The 27,314-nt window shown below is 41.6% G+C and overlaps 1 protein-coding gene across 7 annotated transcripts in view; it reads left to right on the top strand.

Moving 5' to 3' along the window:
• Positions 1-27,314, top strand: part of prdm16 (PR domain containing 16) — a 190,325-nt gene that overhangs the window by 60,665 nt on the left and 102,346 nt on the right. For all 7 annotated transcript variants that reach the window (XM_074681448.1, XM_074681445.1, XM_074681443.1 and 4 more), the window contains exon 2: positions 4,078-4,544. In XM_074681448.1, the coding sequence (XP_074537549.1) occupies positions 4,078-4,544 (467 nt within the window). The remainder of the gene's footprint in view (positions 1-4,077; positions 4,545-27,314) is intronic.

Below are 27,314 nucleotides of genomic sequence, written 5' to 3'. Positions count from 1 at the left end.
TTTCATTATTTTCCTGCTTACTTTTCTCATCAGAAACTTTTTTTTTTCAGTTCTGGTTAAACACGGTCAACTTGCAGAGAGGAGGAAACAGACTGTGAGTTTGTCTCCATTGGCAAATAATCTGAGAATTTCCCACTTTTCCTCAAGTGGCTTTTTATGAATCAGCTCAGTTACATCACAGAGTTCAATGTTAAATATCACACAGGGTCTGCGATTACTGCCCCACTTTACAGCTCCATGTCTCTCACAGAAGATGTTTGTTCACAGAAGAGTATTTTTTCCTTCTCTGGGTTACTTTATTATTCATTATAATGATCTGTACATTTTGTGCACAAAGAGGCACTATTAAAGAGATTTTCCAATGCTGTCTTTTTGCCTGTCAAAATTGCTCTCAATGGGTCCAGTGCCAGGGAGAGCAGGAAGGTGATGAAGGAGAGGGAAGGGAATAAAACTATTTAAGAGCTTGAAAATACTTTTGATTGAGCACAGAGAGCAGCAGATAGGGCTGTGTTATAAAACTTAAATTGATCTGTGAAAAGTGGAAGCTACTTCTGGCTCACATGTTCAAATGCTTAATTGCACGCCTGGTCTGAGCCCATATGAAACGGTGATCATTAAAAAATGGGTTCTTTTCCAGTCAAAATCGCTGGATGACGCAGAATCAGTCATAAAAGGCAGGATTTTACTGCTGCAGCTTTATATGATAAGTTTCCCGGATCTTGCTGCAGGTTTGCCAGGAGCTCTTGTCGCATGCTTTCGTAGTTTCACATTTCAGGTTTTAAACATACATGTCAGTTAACCTAACAGATTTTCACTGTCCACATCTGTCAGTCGGCAGAAACCCAAATATTTATGAAAGGGCCAAAGTTCTGATGGACTGTACAATGAATAGGCTCTTGTGCAGCTTCTGTAATGATATTTTTATATGGTGGTTAGTTGATGAGCTCATTCGATTGTTTACAAGTTACAGGCCTCAGTGTCTCCCTCATCACTGTTTTAAGCACACACAGAGCAAAGCTCAAAGATTAGCACGTTCTTAAAACAATATGACAATAATTAACAGTTTTGTTGAATTTGCAATGATGCATAACTTCTGCTAGAAAATTCAAGCCACAAACTTTTGTTGTGACCCAATAAAGTGTCATGTACTTACAAGCATGTTTTAAAATGTCATGTTGGAGCTCCAGCTAAAGCCTGGGAAGTGTTGGCAGCCTTGGCAGCAGGCTGGATGGAGGCTAACGGAGGGAGAGAGAGCTTGATTGAAACCACTCCTGCTGTAATTTTGGGCCTAGTTAGCCCGCTGATTGCCAGTCCCTGTGTTTAGATAGTAAAACTGCAGCGGTGCTTTGACTAGAGACACCAGGATCTGCCCAGAGAGGAAAACAAGGAGACACACATTCTGGAGATGGAGTAAGGCAAGCACACAACTCTTGCTGACAAAGACTACAGCACTGAATACTGAAAACTGTCACTTGTAGCCAGAAATGAAACACTTACTGATAAATGGGATGAAACTGAGAGATGTCTTCTCTGAGCATCCTCACACGTTCATACTACTCGTCATCATTTTTGCTGAGGGTGCATTTGTTGGTTTTAGAAAACTGACACAATTATAATGTCAATCTGTGGGTGTGACTGTAGTAAAAGGTAATGAGGGTAGGCATGTCAGCAATGGACACTGCCATTATTTGGAACCTGAATCCGGGCAAAAAAGTGGGACTGTGATGGAACTCAGGACTTGACGCATCAAGTCTTGGCGAGCCCAAAGCTTCCTCTCCTTCACAGGCTCTTTTCACATGAATCACAAACTCACTGTGAACCCGATATCTGAAGGATACAACATGATGGATAGGTATTCTTTTCTAAGCACTACTAAATCCTCATTATGTGGTTATAACATTTTGAGGTCTGGGGATTGAGCTAAGTTGGCCTCTTATTTTTGTAATTTAGGGTCAAGGAGTCATTTTTCAGTGCACATTGTCAGTTGAGGATGGGGTTAGATGTCAGTTATCAGACTGCAGCTCTTGATATCTAGGAGCAGTTCATTGATGCTGTAAGGAGGCATGCCATAAGTTTTGGCAAACCAACACATCATTGTCTGTAAAGCCTGTTTTATAACTCTGTACGACCCCACAAGCTGACATGGCTCATCCAAGAATCATATACCTGGGCACTCGTGCGTGCACGTTGCTCTGCAACACTTTACTGAAAGGCTTGTGCGTAGCAGTGTTGATTTTTTTTTTAAATGAATTTTATGACCATAGGTGTTTGTATCGACTCATTTTTCTGTGACGAAGACTAGATGATGGCGAACAAAAACAACCACTGTTGCTAAAAACTCTGTTTTTGTTACAGAGATGATAATGAGATGACAATCTGGTGGACATTCAAATTCATGATATTTTCCCCACTGTGTGTCTAATGCGTCAAAATAAAAGCAATGCACACCTGTAACGGGTATTTGATGATCTGTGAGACACATTTGGCAAAAATGTCTTTCCAAAGTGCGCTGTCCCTGCAGGTGCATTTAAGGACTGTTGTGAAAGTTCAAAACAGTCATTGTATTGTGTCCATTAGAAATAGACCCATATGGTATTTTGGGGCCGGTACTGATACAGATTATTAGTAGGCAAGGAGGCCGATAACCGATATTTGAAGCCGATATTCATTTGCAGTCAAAGTGAAAATATTAGCGTAAAAATTTGAAAAATACAAACTCCAACACTTAACTGCAATCAAATGCCTTCAAGCATATGTTTATTAAAAAGCTCCCAGCCTCAGAAGCATGTTTTATAAAGTTAAATGAAAACTTGAAAAATAAATAGTTAGCAAGTTTTCTACAGTAAATAAAGTTTTCCAAAATTTCAATGTAACTGCAATAAAATTGGACAGAATTGATTTTGTGCTTCCTTTTACAGGCATGTAATGCAGTTGAATTAATTTTCTGTTTCTGACTGATTTTAAATGACCATCTAGGGCTTCCATAGGGTAGATGGAGAGACTCTGTGCAGAGAAGCATCAGAGCCAAAACAACACAGTTTTGATTGGGTTTCATATCGGCTGTTGGATTAAAAATAAGGCCAATGCTGATGTGCCCCAATATGCCAAATATAGGCCCCAATAATCGACCCGGCCGATAATCGGTCTATCCCTAGTCTCCATAACACTTGTTTTGCAGCTGGTGATTAAAAAATAGACTCATAGTGTCCACAGAAAAAGTTTGGTGTTTGTACTTGACTTGTAGTGAGGATCACTCCTACTGGCTTTTCCTCACTCTAGGAGATGAGCAGGGACATCACAGCACCTTGAGAAGAGTCCAGGCTTAATTAGTCATCACACAAGTTCAAGTCTTAAGAAAGGGAAATTCTTGGTTTGAATTTAGAGAGAAATGTTTATAAAAAGTAGAGGTACAATTTATATTGACTAAAACTGGACTAAAATGTTTTGAGTTTTCCTTGACTACAACAAAAAAGGTCAAAAAAGATGATAATGTGACTGAGACTAACCGGTATTTCTGTCAGAAGATTAAGACTAAATCTAAAATAGTTGCTACAATTAACACTGGTGGCTAGTGAGGTCTCTGTGATAGTCAGATAGCCTGTTTTTCACTGTGCTATGTTAAATTAGAGCTTATAAATGTTCCAATTGATCAACCAGCAAAAATTACAGTCAAGAATAGAGAGGAGATGGACTGTACACTCACTGTTTGGGGGTTCCAGAAATATTGGGAACACAAAGCCTCAAAAGCCAGTGGACCAGTCACAGGGCTTACAGTCAGCACAGTTTTAAAGCATCAAACTTTTGAGAGAAGGTGCACATCAGGCTTCTTCTTTTGGGGGAAAAAAGCTATGCAGATGGTGTGAAATATGGTATTGATGTGAGACAGGAGTAATAGCTGGATGATTTTTCAAAGTAATGAACTCCTGACATCTTGAAATGTAAAAATGTATCCCCTGTTGATGAAAAAACACAACCTCTTACTAAAAATTGTACAAAGAAAAAAAACCTGTATCTCAAAGTTTTTCTCTTCTGCCCTCCCATTAACAAGCATCTCTACGTTTGTGTCTTGATTCTTAGATGACAGTGAGCCAGTGGACAGCATGTACGACACAGAGGCCGACCTCCAGGGTTTAGCGCCGAGCAGTGCTGGTGGTGCAGACAGCCCAGAAGATGACGCAGAGGACAGTGTCATCAACATGTCCCCACTGCCCTCACCCATCCCTTCACATCCAAACAACAACCACCACCACCTGCTACACCCCCACATCTACGCTGCACACCACCACCACCTCCACAACAACAGCAACAGCAGCAGCAATGACCAGGACTTCACCACGCCCAAGGAGGGTTCGCCGTATGAGGCACCCGTCTACATTCCAGACGACATTCCCATTCCCAGTGAACTGGAGCTGCGGGAGTCATCTGTGCCCGGTGCTGGCCTGGGCGTCTGGGCCAAGAGCCGAATAAATGCGGGCGAGAGGTTTGGGCTGCACAGCATGCTGCATCACGGGGCCACGGGCAAAGACAGCTCCTTTGGATGGGAGGTAGGAACCACTCTGACTTTGTCTCCTTTGTTTTGGGTTGCCTTGTGTTTTCTTTAACCTGACTTGTCCCAATCATTCATTGTCCCCCCTTTCACATGACTGTCATCTAAACAGCACTGTAGAATGATAAACATACAGAGACATACAGTTCAAAAAAAGAAAGTCTCAGCAGAGAGGGTCAGTGAGTTAAGAGAGAGCTCTCCATTCACACTTCACATTTTCATTCATCACTCCTAAATCACAGGTGATGTCATCATCAGCAAACATGTCCAATCCATTTGCACCCCCCCCCGTGATTAGACCCCATCTTTGATCATGAACATACACACTGACACACACATACATAGAAAAAAACCTCTTCGTCCAGGATTCCCGCAGCACAGCGATGTCAGATGGAAAAATCTGGCTGATTAGTGAAGGTATCAGCTTTTCTGGGCGTCGGTCCGAGCGAGCACCCTCATTTGGTCACGCCACCCGATATGGAAATGGAAGAAGCATGGCCCAATGCGGTGGCAGCATATTGAACTATTAATTTTCATTTCAACATGACATTAGAGGATATTGAAGTTGCTTCAGTAAGCTCATTAGGCAGAAAAAAATGATCTCTGTCTCGCTCTCTCTGTCTCCATCTTTCCTTCCCCGTATTCCTAATCAAAGATGAAATATACTGGCCTGCTTTTCATTTCACTGACTCCTGGACTCTTCAGTTCTAGGGGGCCAATCATTCACATGTTCTTGTGTAACATTTTTATGTTACAGTGACTGGAGACTCTGAAAGGTTACTCATCATGTAAGAAAGGGGGCAGTGTGCTTCAGTGAGACGCTGCTGGCTGGTGACTGCTAGATGATCAAAACTTTTGAATTTTGAAAGTATTTGAACATTTTTCTCAACAAATATTTTAAATTTAGTGTTAGCTTGAGGATTCTTGAGAGTTAAGGAGAGACATTTAAAAAGATTTGACAAGGGATGCACGATATTATCAGCACAATATCGGTATCGGCTGATAAAAGCTTAAAAACACGTTTATCGGTATCGGCAGATATGAAAATTTCTGCCGATATGCACAGCTGATAAGGTGCTATTCAGTTAGGATTATTATTATTTTCCATCTGAAAAATAAGCTCCTTAAATAAAATGTAGCACTTCATTTATTTGCACTGCAGAGCTCTGTGTCTGTCACCAGGTTGTTACAGTAGCTCTAAAATAATCAAATGCAACTTGGTTATGTTTAAAAATGCATTGTACATTTAAAGTTCATGTGATCTAAAGAAATTATTTTTCTCTATTTCAATACTGAATGTCTTGAGTTTGAAAAAATAATACATTTCTTATTTATGGTAAAATCAAATGTTTTTGTCTTATTTTATGTGTGTTTCTTAAACAAATAAGACCGTCACAATAAGAGTAATATATAAATTCCAGTACAGGATATTGGTATCAGTATCAGTACCAGCCAAAAGGGGTTTCGATATATCGGCATATCGGATATCGGCAAAAATCCAATATCGTGCATCCCTAGATTTGACATATTTGCTTGTATCTGCACTGTAAGGAATGACACAAATCGTATGCTTATTAAATTGTTGCATATGCCTGATACTGTTGTACGAAAACACAGAATAACTTTTAACCACCTTGTCCTTTTTACATAGTTAAAGCACAAGACAGATTCAAAGAGTCTAAGTTCAGATGTTTAGATAACATCGCTAATGCCTTTCTATGTTCATGAATCGCTCTATGACAAGGTTTTAAAAGAACCTCGAAAGTTCCCTCAAGGTTCAGTCTGAAGAACTCTGGGTGGTTTCCACAGAAGTCTTCATTTCTTTTGTTATCCCTTCTTTCTCCTTTTTACGGTTGTAGGCGCATGCAGGCGATTAGAGCACACAGCCACACGCTATGTGGCAGCGTGCCAGGCTGAACATTCGCCTCTGTAGAGTTCATATTATGGCTGGCCATCCGGGGTTCAAGGGGCACCTTTCCAAAAATGACACTCTCCTGTAGCGCTCATGTTTTCTCCCAGCTTTCTCCTACTTTGTTTCAGACACCTGACTAATGTAAATTCATCAGAGAAGCTTTAACTCTCATGCTTAGGAAAGAGGGCCACCTTTGTTCAGAAGAGTCACATTTTAAGAAGCTTGAAGCTAAAAGAAATGTCCTGGCATTCACTAAGTGTACATAAACATGCTTTAATATGAAGATAAAGTTTTAAAAACATAGTTAACTTCAGTGTTATGTAGTCATGGACCCTTTTCATGTCCTCTGGTGACAGTTTTAAAACATAGTGTGTTGGTCAACAAAGCAATTTTTCAGATCTACTTGTGTGTTGCTGTTTGCCTTAGGTCTTTTTTCGGCTTCACTTCAATCTTTGGTATCCCAAGCTGTCAAAAGAGAGCGATTGATCCTTCCTCTTTTCCTCCCACCCCTTGAGTAGTCTTCGGAGGACTCCGTCTGGTATAGCCTGTACTATTTTTTTAGATATCCTGTCTGGTTTGGGGCTGGAAGCCTTCAGGGGGCTCTCCTCTCTCAGACTCTTATCACAGATAGTCATAACAGTCAGCCTGTTGATAGTCATCAACAGACTCCCCTAGGAGTTCCCAACCACTTCACTCCCCCCTTTCACTTTCTACCCCTGTACTCATCTACTGCCTCTGGTCTTAAACAAATAGACAGGCTGAGGCGAAAGACAAGAAGTATGGCTGAGTGAAAAAAGATGTCAAAGTTTGAAGGGAAAAAAGATAGAAAGGATGATGCAAAAAAGTGTATTTCATAGCATCAGAAAGCCTCGAGTCTAATTCTTAACATGGAAACAGTGTGTATGTTTGTGTCACACACGTCCCCTGCCAGAACAGGAGGATTTGTTATGAGAGATAATGAGTGAAGTCATCTGAGATCTATGTGGTGCAAATGAGATCGTAGCCAAAGGAGTCTTCATACATTGTGTCTTAACCATTAATGAAGTAATAAATCAAGTTATCTGAGCAATCCGTTTAAAATGTGCTTCCACTCTGTAAAACTACTTAAAAGTGCCTCCAAAGAGTGAGCAGACTGTTTTAATCCCCACTTCATTTTGGTTGTAGACTATACAGTGTAACCCACCCTATAATTCCCAAAAACATGAAATCACCAAAATTGCAGAAACAAGGTTTTCAGTCATCAGCTATAATATATGCCATCTGCACAAATCTGTCACAGTTTTACTACATTGACATTTTTTTTTATGCTCAGAGTCAGAGTAAGTCTGTTGGCTTTGTGCACGCAGCAGCCTACCAAAGCAGCTCAAACAGTCTCAGGCAGATTCTGTAGGACTCTCTGTGTGTCAGTGCAGGCTGATGCAGAGACAAACAGATAGTAACAGAAAGCGAGTGAAGAAGAAGGAGGGAGAGAAAGAAGAAAGAGGAAGTGGAAGAGGAAGCCAACTATTGTCTGTCCCGGGGCGTCAGGGACTGGAAGAGGTGTTAACTCAGACTCATTTCAGCGAGACGGACAGCTCAATCTAAAAGCTGCTTCGCTGCAGGCAACGGCTATTCTCCTCTGTCTCACACTACCTCTTTGGGCCAGCACCGAGTCATCCATTTAAAAACCATTATGCTCCCCTTTAGCACAACATGATAGAACGCCAGGGCCCCAGGTCTGCAGTGTGTCTGTGTGTGTGTCTCTCTGCGGTTGTGTGTGTGTTGGGCTGCCAACCCCTCAGGATATGAAGGCTTTGGCAAGCAGAGTGAGGCAAGGCCCTCAGAGAGTCCGGAGTGGGGGATCTACTGTCAGAGTGACTGCTGCTATTATCTGGCCGGTAGATTGACCTGACTCGCCTATTGATAGAGTCATGTCACCATACAATGACTGGGGGTATTGTGTTCTTCAATGACTGGCATTGAATGAACTCACTGATCTAACTCCCTTTGGTGTTCAGATGACAGGAGAGTGTGCAACACTTTTTTTTGGATGTTTGGAGGAAGCGGTGCATGTTAATGGAATAAAACAGCAGTTTAGTTAGCGCTGTGGCAACACTCAAACAGAAACAACTTTGATCTCTGAGGGAAAATCAAATCTCAGTCTTTATTCTGAACATCCATAAGGCAAACAAAAGGTTTGGCCAAACCCTCTTGAAGTGATATTGATGGTGTTTGCGCTCATGTCACCTCACCCTATGACCATTGGGTGTGTCTTTTCACCTCTCTTTTGAAATTCTTCCAGCACCTTTAGTGTCTCACTAAGTTCTCATTGCCTGAAGGTGAACACACAAAAAAATGGGCACAAATTCTGAAATATTGCCCTCTAAACTAGGAATTATCAGTCCCAGTGTGGTGCTGTTATGAGTTCATTGAAAGGGGATACGCAGCTTGACATCTTAAAGGTATTGTATATTCTGAGGGATAATAAAGAGTATTTATGAGGAGCATTTCATACACTTAGATATCAGGGATGTGCGCTGATGTACCCGTTGTACAAGGTCAAAGTGAAGGCTTTAAAAAACATGCATCATAGAAATCATGTCAGCCCTGTAGCCATATTTATCTCTTTGTCACAGTGGACCTTGGGATGACTTTGTTGCCAGGGCAAACTTCTTTTTGTCAGTCCCTCATTCTTTTTATGTTTACTCTTCGTGGGGTGATTTTCCATATCAGTTTCATTCATCCAGCGATGTGTGGAAAAAGACAAAAAGTATGCTCGCTCTTCTGTTTACCCTGTTATTGACTTAGTGATAGACTAAGACATCTGGCGGGCACTCTAATGTCACCAAGGCTCTACGTGACAGATACCTGTCTGGCCATGATATCATGCATCCCTCTCATCCCTCACTGGGGCCTAATCTCTGGCCTGACAGCTACTTTTATGTTGACACTCTGCTTCTTTTGTTAGGGACCTAATCGCTGAGTCAAGCAAATGTCCTTGCCTCCTAAAGTTAGGTAGAAGTAGTCCTGGCACACCCTGATATTTATCTGTCATGACCCACCTCTCGCCTCCTCAAGCGTTTGCCAGCCTTTTGTGTTTTTCTTAAGGCAGGCGGATGGCCAAGTTCTTATGCTTGATATCCCAAAGGGCATTCAAGGTGCAGCTTGGAACTTGTCTGATCTGTTTGCCTTTCACAAACGGTGTTTCTTATCATGATGTTTTCCCTCTAAAAGGACTGGTACTGAATAGATAGGGCACAAACTGCTCTGGACTGCCAGGGGTATAGTCATCAATTGGTATTAATAGTATCAGCAAAAAGAGAGACAGAGAGTTTTTTCAAAATGATATTGATGTCCTGCTCCTTAAGATGTGAACGCTGGTGAAGGAAAGTTTCCATTAACCAATAAAGATTTTTTTATATATATATAGGCATATTTCTATGTGAAATAAATAAAAAAATAGCAAAATATATTTTTTTAAGTTTTAAGTAGGTTTTTTTTTTTTTAGATGATGATACAGTTTTATCCAATCATGACAAACTTTAAAGTTGCCTACATTCCCTATACCAGGTCAGCCCATTCTAGTGTAGTTGACAATTGTGTGTGATCCACCAAGACATATAAAAAATGCAAATTCCTTTGTCGGAGGGGCAAGTGGGCAAGTGTTCTGGCACATCACACTGTACATCTGAAAAGTTATTGCTACAATAACAGGCCAATAGCAATAAACATTATGGATGATAACCATCTTTCTTAAAAAAAGAAAAATTAAAAGCCTTTTCTATTGATCAGTCAATCAACAAGATAACTTCAAGGTAGTTAGAGACAGGTAGGAGTTTTTTAAGCTGGTTTCAGTGTACTGTAAAACTGAGGACAGACAAAGACAAGGTAGCTGGGGCAAAAGCAGAAAAAACAATTGTAAAGTGAAATTCTAATGTTGTGATAGCCTTATTTGTAAAGACGGTTCATTATTATTATTTATGTAACACAGAAGAGCATTAGTAACAGCTCGCAGTAGAGCAGCAAGTGCCTTTATGTTGACTGGAAAAGTTCTGAAAATTCATATTTTCACTCTACAAGGCTGCTTGACACCAACAACTGCTTGAGAAACAGATTTTAACACAATTAGGGGCTGAAAACTTTAACTTTATAACTTTGAATTAGGGGTGGGCGGTATACTGGTTTCATCACCGTCACCAGTATCATAAGTTGCCACGAAATGAATTTTGCTGTTCCCTAATTACAGCGGTAAAGCACTATTACACATAATTTAGTCCAAGTAGTGGTTAATCTATGTGGGAGATTTATTTCTTAATACACCTTTAAGGCCAGTAGCACTGAGTCAGTGACGTGACGAAGTTAACATGTACCACATGCAGAAAGCGAAACAGCTGGTGTGCATGATGACAGCTACCCTGTTTTGGACACAGGCTGTACATCGCTATAGGTAAGTGTCTATGGTCAAACCTCTGAATCTAAAATTTGATACAACCATTTTTTAACAAAAGTGGTGGCATCAAAATAAACGTTTTGAAGCAAACTGAAACTGCGGCTTGCAGACTGTGAGCCACTACATTTTTCACACGCTTTGAACCCTGCGGCTTAAACAATGGTGAGGCTAAGTTACAGATTTTTACAGTCTAACAAGCTTCATACCCTCGTAGCATTAAAACCAATAAATTTCTCGATTGTTTTTGTTATCAATAAATTATGTGTCAACAAAAAATATGAGTTTCGCTGAGCTTTGGCCGAGTTTAGGCATAAATAGCCAGCCTGCTCCAGTGCATGCAAGAAGTTATTTTTTTCTTTAAGTATTCTTCTTTCCTCAGACCCAGTTTGCTCACCAGTATAGAGCACTTTAAGCTTGAAATGTAATATGTTTCTCTTCCAAAAGGACATTGTGGGCAAAGGCCTTTTTTTATTACAGTATTAGACATTTTCCACCTGCCAGGTACACCTATAACACAGAACAGAGTCAGAATCATGTTTTGAAAAGACTTCACTTTTTTGCATAATGGAAAACCACAATATAATACCGTCATCGCAATATGAAGGAAAAAATACCGTGATATAAATTTTGGTCCATGTCACCCACCCCTACTTTGAATTATCATTTTTACTGACTTCATCTTTCAAATTATTAGTCTTTTATAATATACAGTTTTAAAATAAGGACTTTCTTTGGCACATGTGCGAACAGTCCCACACTGTAATGAATTGGATATCAAATCTGTGGTTTCTAATAACAGTATTGACCAACAGAGTGTGGTTTTCTATCATCATTATTTGACTTTGACAGAAACCCCAAGTTTACACATGGAGTAAAAACACCAAAGAGTGAGCGTGACACCACAAGTCTTGGGCGCATGGGTTTGTAATATCTTCCATTCACGTTCATTTTATGTAGGTTTTAAACATGCCATTAGCCAATTTAATCCAATTTTCCCAGCTTTCGGAGCACTCCACTGGAACAGATTCCATCTAATATTAAACATATGGTTGCCGTTGCCCCTGGAAACACCACAGCTGCGCTTTTTTTTAAAAGAAAGCTGTGAAAGACAAGCCTCCTGTGTCCTGGTTCAAACCGTTGTCAATTATGTTCATTGAACACGGTAATTGATAATGAGGAAGCAGGGCAGCAAATTAAATGTCAGGTTTTATTAGAAGCTTGATACCTTATCATTTGTTCATAACTCATTACCAACATCTGTTAATTAGTTAATAAATTAATCTGCAAGGCTCTGAAGAAAGGTGTGCAGCCTCCCAAGGAAGAACATGGGGCAAAGTCATCCATCTTTGAAGAGAGTGGAACTCGACAAATATTGTCCCTGGGATTTAGGCTGTTATTACTTGGTCATTGGTTTCAGACCTCAGTCACTACAGCCAAGCATTCTCAATGGAACCTCTTGTTTGCCTGAATAACCCCCCCACAGTCTCCTCACGCATCTCTACCACAATGCTATCCTTTATTGCATGAGGTTTCTCTTAGCTGAGGTTCTTTAAACATTAATTTAAAACCCTTACATTGGCCCATCAGTCCTCTGTGTTGAAGCACAGGTAACTCGTGTCCGACCCCCGTCTCCCTGTCTCTTCCTCTGTGTATCTAGTGAAACCTCATCGTTCATCATTGCCCTGATGAATGGTCTCATCAGTTGGGGCCTCAGGGCAGAGGCAGACAATGACTCTGCTCTTTGCCACGGCAGAAGATGATGACATTTGTCAAACTCTGTTTATGTTGATGAATACATTTATACTGTCATGTAGACATACCCTTTTCTTCCACCCAAACTCACACAGAGCATTTATTCATTGGTCATAATGATCTCTGATTGTCTCAAATATTAAAAAAAAACGTGTGAATATTGGTTTTGTGTGTCTGTAAGCCCCACTTTCTCTTGCTCCCACTTTCACACATTTTCCCTTCCTCTCCCACTTTAAATTGTGCTGCTAAAAATTAACCACAACTGGAGCAGGAGGTAGTGAACTTTTAATCAAGTTCACATGATTGTTTTGATAGTCATTTTCCATAATCAGATACACAACACAGCCAAATGCCTCAGCTGTAGAAATACTTATTTTTGTCAAATCCTTATGTTGCATGTGACTTTCTGAAGACCACAATCCATGAGCAGTGAGCCCAGGAGGAAACTGGAGCACAGAGTTGCGCCTGAGCTTGACGTTTTATTGGGTCTAAGGGCATTTAGGACTAACTTTATAAAGGGCACTCATAAACATGCTGTGTGTTCAAGATCGTGTGAAAAGGTGCTTAACAGGAACATGTACGGGGTTATAGTACATAACATGTGCATGTTCATCCCCATGAACTTAAAAAGACACAGGCAGGCAGGAAAAAGACATTTCCCCATGTTATTCTTTCCTCTACTCAGTCATTAAAAACAACACCGTAAAGTGAGAAGCTAAGCACAATGACGACATTCGATTTTAGAACAGTGTTGAATTGTCAAAGTGTCAAACTCCCTGGGACATCTTTACTTTGGAAAGTTTCCTGAACAGCTTGAGTGATTTTCGCTCATTTTCTCCACCACTGTTATAGAGGGCAAGAGCTGGAGACTTGTCTGCATGAGACAACAAAGAGGTTTTCACAGTCAGAACCTGGAGTGGTGTGCTGAGGTGTGTGAATGTTTGGGTTTGAGTGCATACCAATGCTGCACGTGTCCACATTTCGACGGTCCTGGTCCACTCTTTGTCATCAGAGCAGTGGCGGCTGCTGGTGAGTCAAGGAGGGGAAGTTCATTTTTTTTCCGGCCTACATCATACATTTTTTTAATTATTTAAAAGTAAATTCTACCCTCTGTTCTTTTTCAAGAAAATGATCTGTGACCCTGTCGTACCAAACAGGTGATTTTTCCAGAGATTTAACCAGTGTTCTCTCAAAGCTCATCGTTTTTTTAGAAAGGTAAACTCGCTGGGGATCGACAAAGCCTCCAGATCAGTCCAGAACAAAGGAGAAGATGCTCTGGTGGAGGGTTATACTTCAATATCGCTGACTGGCTCATTTCACTGTCAATCAAAAAGGGATTCGGCCTCAAACAGATCATCCAATCATCATGCAGAAGCCCAGCATCCAAGCCACCCCACTGTCTCATAGACCCCCAGAGACGCTAAGCGTCCGATGTGCGGGACAAAGCCCAGCATTTATCCAATGACCGTCCAGTTTCCACAGTGGAACGACCCACTCTACGCTTCCCTGCTGAAGTCAGAAGACACTCAGCGTCTGACTGTGTTAGGGCGCTGAGACGCTGCGGGGATGAATGAGAAGGAGGTGGAGCCAGTTGCCTGTGATAGGAGCTGATTTTGAACAAAAGATGAGGAAATTCTAGCGCAGATTTTGTGAATGAAATGTACACACTTTTTGTATGTGTATATGTATTTCTATGTGTGATATGTACACACATATCACCACTTTTTTGGTGGGGGACAAGCTGAGCCTCCCCTTGCAGTCTTAGAGCAATCGCCACTGCATCAGAGGTATCCCAGCAGACATTTGCCATTGTTTCAAAGTCAGAGTTGAAAACGGTACAGAATCAGGTCTTAATATCCGAGAACTGTTTTCACCCCCTTTTACATCTGTTCAAAATACTGTTGTTTTGTATTGGTTGTTGAAATCAAAATTGTTTATTCAGAAGTGAAAGTAGAATGGAAATTATTCTTGTGACAGCATTTTTCCAAAGGGGTTTTCAAGTGGTTGTTATGCATAGATGTAATTTAAACGCATTTTATTTTGCATACAAAATCATAACTTTGGCTATCATAGGCTGTGTGGTGTTTAAACGAAGGTGCATTCCCCACAGAATAAAAAGGAAAAGAAACTGTGCATGCACTTGTACTCAGGCTGTGCACCTCTGACTATGAAGTGAGTGGGTCAAATCTAACGGATGATGACTTGTGGGGTCCTGATCACTTTGATACGTTTCTCATTCCTAAGTGACTGTAATGCATTAAAACACATTAATCCTAGCCATGATGTATGATTGAGAACTGAAAGCCACTGTTGATTTGTGAGTTCATATTTAATGAATCTCATGTCTTGATTATGTTTCAGGGAATGAATATTCTTTGAAAAAATCTTTACTTTTGTTTCATTTTAAATACCCTCCTATGATAAGGAAAGCAAAATAAAAGCCAGCATGCTTTTGTCCACATGCTCTTGTCATGATCAGGGCCAACCAGCCTGCAGTGTGGATGTATTTCAGTATATCTGAAAAAGACCCACAGACAGCGATTTGCAAAGCGTGTATTGTGCACACAAGAAATAAGTCAGGACATGTTGGGTGTGGTAAACCCGCTTGAAGGCGAAGAAGTGCACAGTGCAGGAGAAGGAGAGCTGATGAGCAGAGGAGAGCTGATTCTTGTGTGGTTAGTAGGCCACAAAGTTAAATGCAATTGTACTAATAATTGGCAAAATAATTTCTTATGCTCAGTGTTTAGGTTTTTGGTTTTTGGCCTGAGTTGCCTTATTTTCGATTTTAGTTTCACATGAATTTCTTTGGCGTTTCTTCAAGTAAGTTAAATTACATAAAAGGGTGGTATGCATTATATATCTATATTATATATTTTGTCATAGAAATGCTGAATCCTGCATTAAAACCCACACAGCTTGTTTAACAAATGTTAGGCTAAGACTTGGAATTAACGTTTTGACAGTTCAGTGAAATGTCTTTTTACCTCAGTATCAATGTATCGATGCTCCATATCAAAGTACATACATACAAATATAAAGGTCTATAAGAACACATAAAGTATGACAAAAGAACAAACAACCAAGCTTCAGACATAAATCAAGTTGTTCCCCATTTAATTCTTGTAATAATGAACAATTACCCAACTATTAGCTGGATGTCCTGAGAATAAGGGAAGGTTAGAAAGGCTTGAACTTGATTACCGTAAATCTCCTTAACGGTCAGAACAGTGCACTGCAATCCTCTCAGTCATTCTGTCCTCTGTAATTGTCACATGATTCTGCTCTGTGTCACTCTCTCTGGATAGGATGTGAGCTGACGTGGGTGCAGCTGGTACGCAGCGGTACCCAGCATGCCACCCAGTGCCACAGATTGGTGGGAAAAGTAAACCTGATAAATATTCTCTGAGACGCTTATGCCTGAGCCATGTGATACAGAAGTTATCCAAACAACAGAGGAGTATTGTTGTGTTGCATGAGTGTGAATGTATATGAAAACAGCAACTCCAACCTGCATATATTTGACATAAGGATATTTTCATTGCAACGCATCATAGTCATTACACATAACAGGAAATTATTGCTTGTCTTGGATGAATCTTATGTCATTCCATCTACATGTTGCCTTTTCCTCCAACTCTTTAAGTTGTTTATCATTACTCATCTGTGACTGTCTCAGTCAGCCTGGACATTCTTGTTTGTAGTGAAGCTCCTCGTACACATTTTTGTCAGCTGTTTTTTGATTTGAGCTTGAGTGTTTCTGGTGACAAAGCCTGCTCCCCTCTGCTGGCCAAGAGCTCACAGTGCCGCTTTCCAAACAAGTTCCAGGAGCTTTTAACAGTCTCTGGCTTCCAGGCGGATGTTGGAGGCAGACTTTCATATCCCACTTCAGAATAATAGAATTACCAATGTTCAATTAGAGCCCACCAGGAAGCACACTGTGCACTGACACTAGATACAAGGTTCCTGACCGTTGAGCACTCAACCAGAACAATGCAACTTTATTTCCAACTTATCTTGTTCGCACTATTGCTGTCTTTCCTTTTTAAATCTTTGCTCAACATTGTACATCCTGATTTCTGTTATTTACCTGTCCATTAATGCAAAATCGCAGTCACAGATCTCAGTCCACAGGGGCCTTCTAAGCATCTCTCAAACACACTTCAACTCAAACAGATGTTGTCCTCTTATGTTTTCAGGTTGTCTCCTTGTTGTGTCCAGAGTACAGTGAAGAGTGGATGTCTGTCAATCTGTTTGAAAGTACTTTTGTTACATAACACAAGACGTATGCTTTAATTATGTCCAGAACACACGGTCACATCTTTTCTTTTGTTATGCCCCTCTGTCTTACACCACCTCTCTTCTTCCGCTCTTCTTTTCTTTTTTTGAATCCCCCCCTTTTTTTTCTCGGCCTCCGGGGTCCTAGTGCCTCTAATTCGGCCTTATCAGTGAAGTAATTTAGCTGCCACAGCTTGGGTTTCTGTTGCGCGGCGAGTGGCCCCATTGTCCTGCCCTGCTGTTGCTGAGATAAACCCTCAGATTGAACAAAGTCCGCGCTGACCTTTACAAACTCTAAAATCTCGCTCTGTACAACCCTCCAACAGAGATTCTCTCAGCCTCAAGCTCTTTATGTGTGTGTGTGTGTGTGTGTGTGTGTGTGTGTGTGTGTGTGTGTGTGTGTGTGTGTGTGTGTGTGTGTGTGTGTGTGTGTTTGGTGGAGGGGTGGGGGCCTTGAGGCACATCAAGTGGGTGGTGGAAGGCGAATGAGTGTGCGTGGGTGTGTATGTGTGTCAAAGATTGAGTGTGGGCTCAGGTAGGATTGAGAGAGCGTGAGATAGACAGGAGAGAGGATTTAAGATGGCTGACTGAGCTTGTCTATATTTCCAATGGCACTTTGCTGTGAGAGAGAGGCAGAGGAGGGAAAGTGCACCGCAAGCAAAGCATTCAAGTGGGCATTTTTTCTTTCTACTTCAAACTGCACGAGAAGGCTTTTGTTGATCAAATTCTTTAACTTCCCTGCCTTCAACGTTCAACCAGAAATATGATTTCTCTACCTTTAAACCAAAAGACAGTTAGTGTTGTAGCTCCTTTTACTTACTGTTGATGTCCCTGAAACAGCTCATTGAGACAATCCTGACAAAAGCGCTGGTGAACCCCTCGTCCTACCTCCATTGTTATCTATCATGTCCTTCATTCCTTGGCAGAAGGCCCAAGAGGAGTCTGTCTGGATTGTTGCTTTGACACACAGTGAAATGGCTGGAGAGGAACGGTTGAAGCCAAGTGCCTGGGTGGGTGGGTGGAGTGTGGTGGGGGTCGACGCTGTGCCGAGGAGTTTTGGGGCACAATGCACCAGGAGTACCCTCTCCATTGTGAGCCACTGTCATCCTTCAGAAGCCACTCGACTCGCTCTCAACGCCACAAATCCTCTCTGCTTTCTATTGCAGCCGTCTGTTGGTCAGGCAGGGAACCTCATCGAAAAGTTAGCGGTTGAGGCAGAAAAGGCGGGGGGGAGGGTGGTGGTGTAATTGGGTGGTGGTGTGTTAGGGACAGGGGCACAACAAGGCCATGAGTTCAGGTGTGGGCTTCAGAGTCAGTGATGGATTGGAGAGAATCTGCACCACTCTATCCTGTCAGGGTGGCCTTGTGTTCATCCCACCCTTCATCCCTCCATCCATTGCTTCTCCAATCCACCTCCCCCCCGCCCACTACCACCTGCTTGCAAGCCACCACCAGTGTTCCCAGGGAGATGAGCGCTACGGAGAAGAAGGCCCACAAGGGATTAACTTTTCACATGGCTGGGAGTCCTCGTCTCAAAAGACCTGACAACCCCAGACGGCTTGATTAAAAAAGAAAAGAAGAGAGGAGGAAAGGAGGGAGAAGGGGGTAGGAAGGGCACAGGAGGAGGAGAGGAGGGGGAATTCTTCACATGATGGCCCTGAGAGGGATTTTGGATATTGGGTGTCTTTTTTTCCCTTCATCCAAAGCCCTCATGTCTTGGTTGAGAATGAGCAAATTGTTCCTCCTGTTCTCTCAGCAGTCCCTGTGTTGCCCGGCCTAAAGATGTGGGTGGGCACCAGAAAAAATCTTGGCTCCTTTCAGGAAACCAAGGGATGTCATCTTGTTGTAAAGAAAATAAAAATCATGCTTGAAGTGGTCGCTTTTGATTCCACTTAACATCTGCTTCTTGACCTTGTGTTTCCCACATCCATCAAAAAACAAAACAAAACAAGATATTGAGTCATTGATTTGTTTTTCTACAACATTGTGATTTTATCTATATAATTTTTCTCCTACTGTGGTATTATCAAAAGCCCTCTGTTGTTCTGTGTATGTCAGCATTACATTACAGTCAAGGAAGACATTGGCAGAGAGTCGACGAACCGTTGCAGGCTTAAAGTTCTAGTGTTCAAGTGGCAAGGCGCCCTATTTCCCCTCACTCTATCCCAGATAAATTGGGCCTCTCAGGTTTGTCTGTGAGAAAGAGAGGACAAAAATCAAAACAAACGCTCCCACTGAAGTGAAGATGGGAGTAGGGGTTGGCTTTCCTCTCTGGCTAGCGGATCAGCAACTCAACCTAGCGGGACAGCAGGCCACTTAATACCTCCCATCTTGTCCAGGTAACAGAGTGGCCCGACAGGGGGGTCAGGGAAGGTAGCAGGGTATCATCTTCCAGATCACCACTCACCCTCTGGCTTCCTCCACATGGCTCACTTACCCTCTCCTCATCTCCGCTGCGAAGACACATGCACCTTTTCTTCCCACAAGCCTCAGCTATGATACACACATCCATTGACAAAGTTTTGATGGACATTGATTACTGTGTTCTGTAACGGTCCACTGAGATGAACACACTGAATGTATACCAGTGGCATATCAAATATGCCAAATTTACAGTCCAAAAGCAAAAATCTGGTCAGTAACTTTTGCAGTTCACATTTGTACTGTAAAGGGTCAAGAAACTACAAAACAAAGATGTGGCTAATACAATTAATTAACCCTAATATTAGCCCAGACTTTGCATCAATCATTCTGTTTACCTGCCATATGGTTCTAAGTTCCAAGGTGCCTGTGAACCTACTTGCTGTGGACTTAACCTTGCTGATAAACACAAGAGTAGACGACCCCCGTTTATTTTAATGTGAACCTTCATCCAGCTCGTCAAATATTAGAAACTTCTCTCATTGACTGGAAACGTGGATTACTTTGTGCTCTGAGCAATAATCTATTTGTCCTGCTTTGTTTATCTTCAACAATTTTTATGGATGAAAAATGTGTTGATGTCCCTTTTATTCAAACATAGAAACTTTTACTTACTACTAGACACAGGTTACAAGGTGCTGACCTGGCCATGCCATTTTTGGATGCAGTGACTCAATGAACAAGTCAAGTTGGTAATCAGAGGGTCCAGAAATGTTATAAACTAGCACTAGAGCCACTCAACCCCAAGACCAAAGCAGCGAATGAAATAATTGCATAAGGAGGTATATCTACATACCAAGTGAAACCTAAGGGGCTGTTAACACGACAATGGTTTTAGGGTGAAACGCAAAAGTTTGTTGCATTTCAGCCTCGCGTTTACACGGAAACGGCTCTTCAGCGGACCCAAAACGCAAACTTTTGAGAACGGCCTCCAGAGTGGGATTTTTCTGAAACACTGCCGACATCGTTGCTGTGTAAACAGTAATAAGCCGGCGTTTTCAGTGGAAACGCTGATGTCACACTCTCTCTTGTGCGAGCACATATAACAGGACAACAGTACAGGTGTTGCGATCGTCGCGGACTACTGTGTTGTGCTTGAGCTGCTCAATCTCCTGAATCTGCTGACTGTCTTCATACAAAATGTGCATCTGTTGCTCCACTTTTTAACTTAGTATTCCCCAATACACCAGATGATCAGCTCAACCCCTTCTTCGGTGAAGATCTACCAAAAGCTGCATCTGGACAAGACAGTTACAGCACCACCCGCAGGCCTGGCATGCTTACTACAGCGTTTTCAGTCCTCCAGCGTTTCCGTGTAAACACAGATTTTTTTCACTGCGTTTTAGCGTTTTCAGATGAAACGTTGTCGTGTAAACAGGGCTTAAACTATTTTCAGGATCAAGATAAAGGAATACCATAATAACATTTTTCTGTGATAGCAGGGGTAAAAGGAAAAGAGAATCATTGTCTAATACAATACATGTAGAATAATGAAGTACTGTGTTACCGTCCTTTGTGCAAACTACATAACTGACTTAATCCTTAAAATCAAAAGTTAAAAGCTTGGGTCAAACTTAAAAAGCCAGTCCAGTTTCACACTCTCAATGGGCTGCAACTGTATTAATTTGACAAAAAAAAAATGTATGTAAAGTGATTGACTCCTAATAATATCCACTCAAAGCTTGGACCCCTGCCGTGCCTGAAGTGACAAAAGTGGCAGAAATGATATGATACACTGACTCATATTCATCTGACCCTCACTCTAAAACAGTATACAATCAGTATTTCTTTGTGTGAGCACTCCCTCCCTGCAGCAAAGCTTTCATGAAGTGACTCATTTAGGCCATCACAGGTAGGCCCACATCATAGCCTGCTGGTGGCCTTTTAATGGGGAACCAACTTCTTTCTAGTGCCAGAAGACCCAGCAGTGAGCCTTTAACCGGAGGAAGACAGGGCCATGATTATGTTCACCATAGGGTGGGCCTGGCTGGAGGACCCTAATCTATTCACACAAAAGGACATGCATAAAATGACATATGTCGACAACTGGGCAATTATCGGCTTATATGTTCCAAGGAAAGTCACATTTCCTGTCGCCTTTTATCAGAAAATAGTTGCATGTTCTGTTTTAAGAGATTCATTTTTTATTCTAATAAATTTTAAAAAGTGTCCAACTGTTCTGTTATACTGTGTAACAGGAGCACTTTCCATTTTACAAAATAATATTTAAGTAATTTTATGTAAAAAAGTCAGACTACATGAAAAATAACCCCAAAGGTAAATTAAATCTAGTTTAAGTTTTTTGTTCCCACAAAGAAAGAGCATTTCAACCAAAACCATTAATTGTATTTATTTTTATTTTTTTGTTCATTAACTGTGTATTTAGTGTTTCCTAATTTTGTGGCCTTAATAGCGTATACAAAAGTCGATCATTATTTTTTTTTCCTTATTTTTTTTCTTTCATTCAAGAAAGTGATGATTCAGATTTTCTGAAGGCAGATTACATGTTGGTATACAAATTCAATTAATTTTACTTCAGGTTTGTTAGGCCTGGATAACCTAGTACACACACACACACACACACACACACACACACACACACACACACACACACACACACACACACACACACACACACACACACACACACACACACACACACACACACACACACTAAATGTCAGGTAGACACAAAATAGGCACACTTAGTCTACCTGTCCCATTTCCCCTCTAACCAAGATATCAGCTCTACAGTTACCATGTTTACTGTCTCTATTCACTTACTGAGTCTCTCTTGTGCTGTCTCTTTTGCACACACACACACACACACACACACACACACACACAAACACACACACACACACACACACACACACACACACACACAGGATGCACTGTCGTATTTCATGATAATTCTTTCTCCTCTTGCTTCTCTTGTCTCAGTATCCTGAGTCACTAGACACTGAATGGACCACAGGGAAAGCTGATCTCGAAGACACAAATTCACACACACACACACACACACACACACACACACACACACACACACACACACACACACACTCCAGCACACACACACATAGGAAGCTGCGTGTGGTCTCACCATTTTGCTCCTCAACGTGTTTTCTAATGCTTCATCAGGTCTGAAGGTCAGGTTCTTGGACTTAAGAACAATCTTTTGAATTCCTGACTGTTTCAGTCTCTTTTGCTTCATGAGCAGTTACTCTCCATCGTGTAACTGCACAAGGTTTGGTTGTTTTCTTTCTGATCTTTCTGATCTTTTTCGTGTCTCTCCTTTCTTCTCTATTACTGTTTCATCCATTTCCTGTTCCCTCTTTGCATAATTCAAATCAGAATCCCCATGTGAGCACCTTGCTCTTGACCTAGCTTAGAAGGCTCCTGATTGCTTTAATAGCAGTCCTTGGACTTGGAAGGTGGGCGTCTTTAAGTAACTCTGGTGAGAATGCTGTGTGTGTGAGTATGTGTGCATATATGTGTGTGTGTTAGTGCAGTTTGTACAACCAAAGGGTGGTTGATTAGAACTGACCTCAAGAGTGTTAGAGAGAAAAGAAGTACCAATATGCAAAGTGGACGTGTGCTTGCATAATTGGGGCAGAGAGGAGTGCAACGAGGTCAAGTAGAACAAATGGTCAACAGAGTGAACGCAGAGTCTATAAAAAACACAGTAACACTCAGCACATATATAAATGTGTGTCTAAGTGGCACCGGTCACTTTGGTGGAAAAAGTTCTGCACCTCAATAACAGAGGCCTGGGGTTTGCACTGGAAATCCAGAAGAAAGTGTAGAAAGTGTATAAAACATTACACCACATCAGAGATTATCATCATTATGCCAGCCTGCCTTCACCAGGTCTCATTTAAAATGTTGTGATCATCAAAATTATCAGTACAAACCGGTGGGTTTTGCCAAAGAGGCAAGAATTTGCCTGAGGCTAAATCCCTCAACAGTAGGATTGCCCTAGAATTAGCCAAAGTCAGGAGCTGCAAAGCAAGGCCAGCTAAGGTTGGGGTGAGGCCTGGCAAACCCAAAGATTGAGTCTGAATTAGGCCAACCATTCAAAGCTCCTGAAAGGAGCTCCTGAGCCTCCTATTCTTTCCCAGCAAATTGGGAGGAAATCTGGCTATTGTGCTGAGTTTTGAAGAGGCTGGTGGTGGGGAGGGGTGGCACACTGTGCTTACCTATAGATGAGAGCCAAGACAAAGGGTCCCGGGACATCCAGGAGCGGCTTTGAAATCCCCCTTGGCTGGGGACAGAGGCGGCCTGGAGTAGCTCCTGGTTGTAGAGAAGGTCAACAGTGCTCAGCACAGTCAGCATCGACACCAAAACTGAAGTCGGTTTGAACTGTAGAAGGTGTGTAGAGGGAAAAGATGGAAAAGATTAGAATTAATTTGAATAATTACAAAAAGTTGCTAAAGATCTCACAAAACATCTGGGTGTTCCCGTAGTTTTCCAGCATTACAAAGGGTACTGTCTGACAGTGCTTTGGTACAATGTGATAAAGAAGATGCCTGTTAGTGTCGTCTTCTGACTTCAATTTAAAATGTTTTATCAGTTTAAAATGTTTTATCAGTTACTTTTTTGTCTGTTTCCTCTTGGGTTTTTTTTTTTTGTTGTTAAAAATGGATTTACAAGTGTGGTCAGTGCAATTTGTAAAGCTGTCTGCTTGATATATTAGCAGACAGCTTTACAAATTGCATTGACCACACTTGTAGATCCCACTATCCTGCTATCACACTTGCTTGATATATTAGCAGACATGGTCGTGGTGTTTTTAGATTTTCATAATGTCCTCTGGATTTGTTCAAAGCTGTCGTAGTTTTAGCAGGATTTATGTACATTTTTGATTGAATCCTGTTTTCACTTAATGAGACAACACAAACAGGTGTTGCATATATTTGGTGTCCTGTGAATGTCATCGGCCTGAGAGGGAGGACATTTTTTTTCAGTCATATCTATCTATCTATCTATCTATCTATCTATCTATCTATCTATCTATCTATCTATCTATCTATCTATCTTTCTTTATATATATATATATATATATATATATATATATATATATATATATATATATATATATATATATATATATATATATATATATATTTGTTTTTGTATGTCTTTCTTGTTCGGATATTAAAGTATATGTCCAGCAAAAAAAATATTTTATGATTTTTTTTTTTTTAATTTAAATCTATTTATGTATAGTATTGAATTCATGAAGCTTCATGCTTATCAATTTAGCAATTTCACACTGCCTTAAAACGTATTTCTTAAGTATCAGAGAAAATATGGAATACAACTTAAAAAGAAGGATTGTGAAGTTTTGATAATTACTTTTTGATGATGATGATGATGATGGTGGTGGCAGATACTGACATACGTTTTTGTGTATGAGAAAGACAGACAATCCCTCAGGCTGAACAGTCAGGGTGCTCAAACACACGTTGTTTTCTGATGGGTGGTGTTTCACTGCAGCTACACTCTTTCTGATCAGTACTTCAGCCCGGGGCTCTTCCGGAGTCCCTCACCCCTACAAGGGTCCAGCTCCCCCGCCTGTCTGGCCTACTACACCAATGCCACCCCTCTTTTATTTTCTCTCTTCTCCCTCTCTGTCTTTCTCTCTCTCATTAATCAATGTCAAGCCGTCCAAAAACAAGGCCGGCATTCTTTCCCTGCCTGCTTCCTCGGCTCCTCTTATATGTCATTGTGCCCTGACCCTCCCACTCCACCGACGCAGCGGCCACCACCATCCTTTCACATGGCCGCAGAGCTGGAACCCAGGCCCACACTGCCAACATGAAAGCTTGTTCAGAAGCAGCACTGGGAAGAGGAAAAAAAATGAGGAGGAGGCATTTCTCTCACTTCTGTCTTTTCTTCCTCCCTTTTCCTGCCTTCCTCCGGCCACGGGAAGAAAGAGATTCCACAGTCGTTTACATAATTCATGGGACACACAGGAGAAAACGGGCCATTGAGCAGTAAAAAAAGTTTGGATGGAGCAGTCATGGGGGGTGGAGGAATATGTATGCCAGTCTTTGTGCCCCCCTAACCCATCTTCTCTGCTACTCTCCATTCATCTCCACTTCCCACACACACAGTCATTGTTTCATGTCTGTCATTAACCTTTGGTATAAGTCAGCTGCCACTCTTCCTATCATATGTCTCCATGGGAAAGAAATCATTTCATCATGTCTTCACAAATGGGGGCAGTGGATGTTTTACAGATTTTTTTTTGTGCTGATGTAGAAATTTTGACGGACGCTGCAGAGGCTAAGTCTTTCACCAGAATGTACTGTAGCTAATTAGGCAGAGGAAGGGCTCGCTTGATTACTTTGGGATGATGCTGAGGTTAGCTGTGAGGGCTCTTTTTGAGACATGTACACATTAAATTCACGTGTGGGACATTAAAATTCAGCACATTCAGCATTATCATGTCCTATGGGTGTCTGTTTATTATAGGGCTGCACGATTATCGCAATCGCAATGTCAGCACATGCAATTACGTAATCGCAAAAGAGGATAACGCAATCGCAATCGCAATGTCAGCACATGCAATTCAGATTTTTCTCCATGATAACCAAGCAAGTCTGTAGACTCATCATGACACAACTTTTTTTATTAAATCGCAAGCACAATCGCAATCGTAATATTGTCCACCTAATCACAAATCGCACCTTTTCTCCAAATTGTACAGCACTAGTTTATCACATGACACATTTGCATTTTTCTTTCCCTGACTCCTTTTTTCACCATGAACCTGATCAAATCACAGACCATCCCGTCACTAATTCAGTGTTTAAACACTTCACAGTCGACGTTTACACTGAATAATGAGCCCAGGTCTCACATGAGCTACTCGACATGCCATTTGTGTAAAAAGAAGCAGATTGTCTCTAAATCAGCAGTTGTTTTTGAGGGAGCATGTACTCCAAAGTCTTTTCTTTCTCTGCGTTCTCCTTCCCTGAGCATCTGTATGTATTTGTTGTACTAATGAACGGCACAAAGGTTTCCGGGGGCCTGTTGAAGGGGGAGAGCGGTTTGTGAGGGGGAGCAGCCCGAGCATGACTGAAGTGGAGTCTGCTGAGTGGTCAGTTGCTGTGAGGTTGACAGTGATAGAACACAAGACAGCGAGAGTGATGGAGACTTGACCTCACAACCTCTCCCCACTTTTCTCTTTCCTTCACTGCAGCCCCTTCTCAGTCCTTCTTTGTGGATGACGGATGACCCTCCCTTTCTTTTATGTCAAAAGCTCTCAGCCTCCCAGACCTCTAAAGTCCCATGCCTGTTGTCTACGCATGTGCACACACACACACACATGTACTCAAGCACTTTCTCAGCCGTCTGGTCCAAGCCGTCACCACAATCAATCTTTTTCATCTGTACAGTGGATACTGGGAGTCCAACCTCTCCACCTTACATGCAGACCTGCAGACCTCGTCATACACACACATTCACTGTCACTTCTTCTCAGACCTTTAGCTCCGGGCAGCAGGTATGGATTTGTAAAGAGGGGAAAATGGATGGATGGATGGATGGACAGATGAGGAGAAGGGCAGGGGAGAAGGGGAGAGAACGAGGAGTGCGAGATGGACACTGGGCAGTAAATTACTTTGCCAATCAATCTTCCCCCTGGGTACCCTTGATGAAAGCTGTCCAAACTTTCCCCGACTACTTTAAGCAACCCTCCTACAGTTTGTCAGCGGTGGGCTGGGAAGCAGGGTGGACAAACAAGTCGCAAGATTAAATGTTGCTGGGAGGAGAGAGAGATGGAGAGGACCATAGTGAGCCAGGAGAAATCAAGAGGTCAAGTTTGAAAGGGAACATTTGTGTGTGTGTGTGTCTGTGTGTGTGAGTTGATGAACAGAGAAGGGGCAGTTTGAACTAAAAAAAATGGAAGAGATTTGCAGCGAGGATTGAAGAGGCACTAAAACTGTATGAAAAAAAATTCTATGGAAGGT

Source organism: Halichoeres trimaculatus, unplaced genomic scaffold (genome assembly GCF_033239565.1).
Source record: "Halichoeres trimaculatus isolate MK-OKI-2021-1 unplaced genomic scaffold, fHalTri1.1 fHalTri1_scaffold_11, whole genome shotgun sequence".
Classification (NCBI taxonomy): Eukaryota; Metazoa; Chordata; class Actinopteri; order Labriformes; family Labridae; genus Halichoeres; species Halichoeres trimaculatus.
Note: the sequence above shows the minus strand (reverse complement) of the source record. Positions and strands in the feature narration are given on the sequence as shown.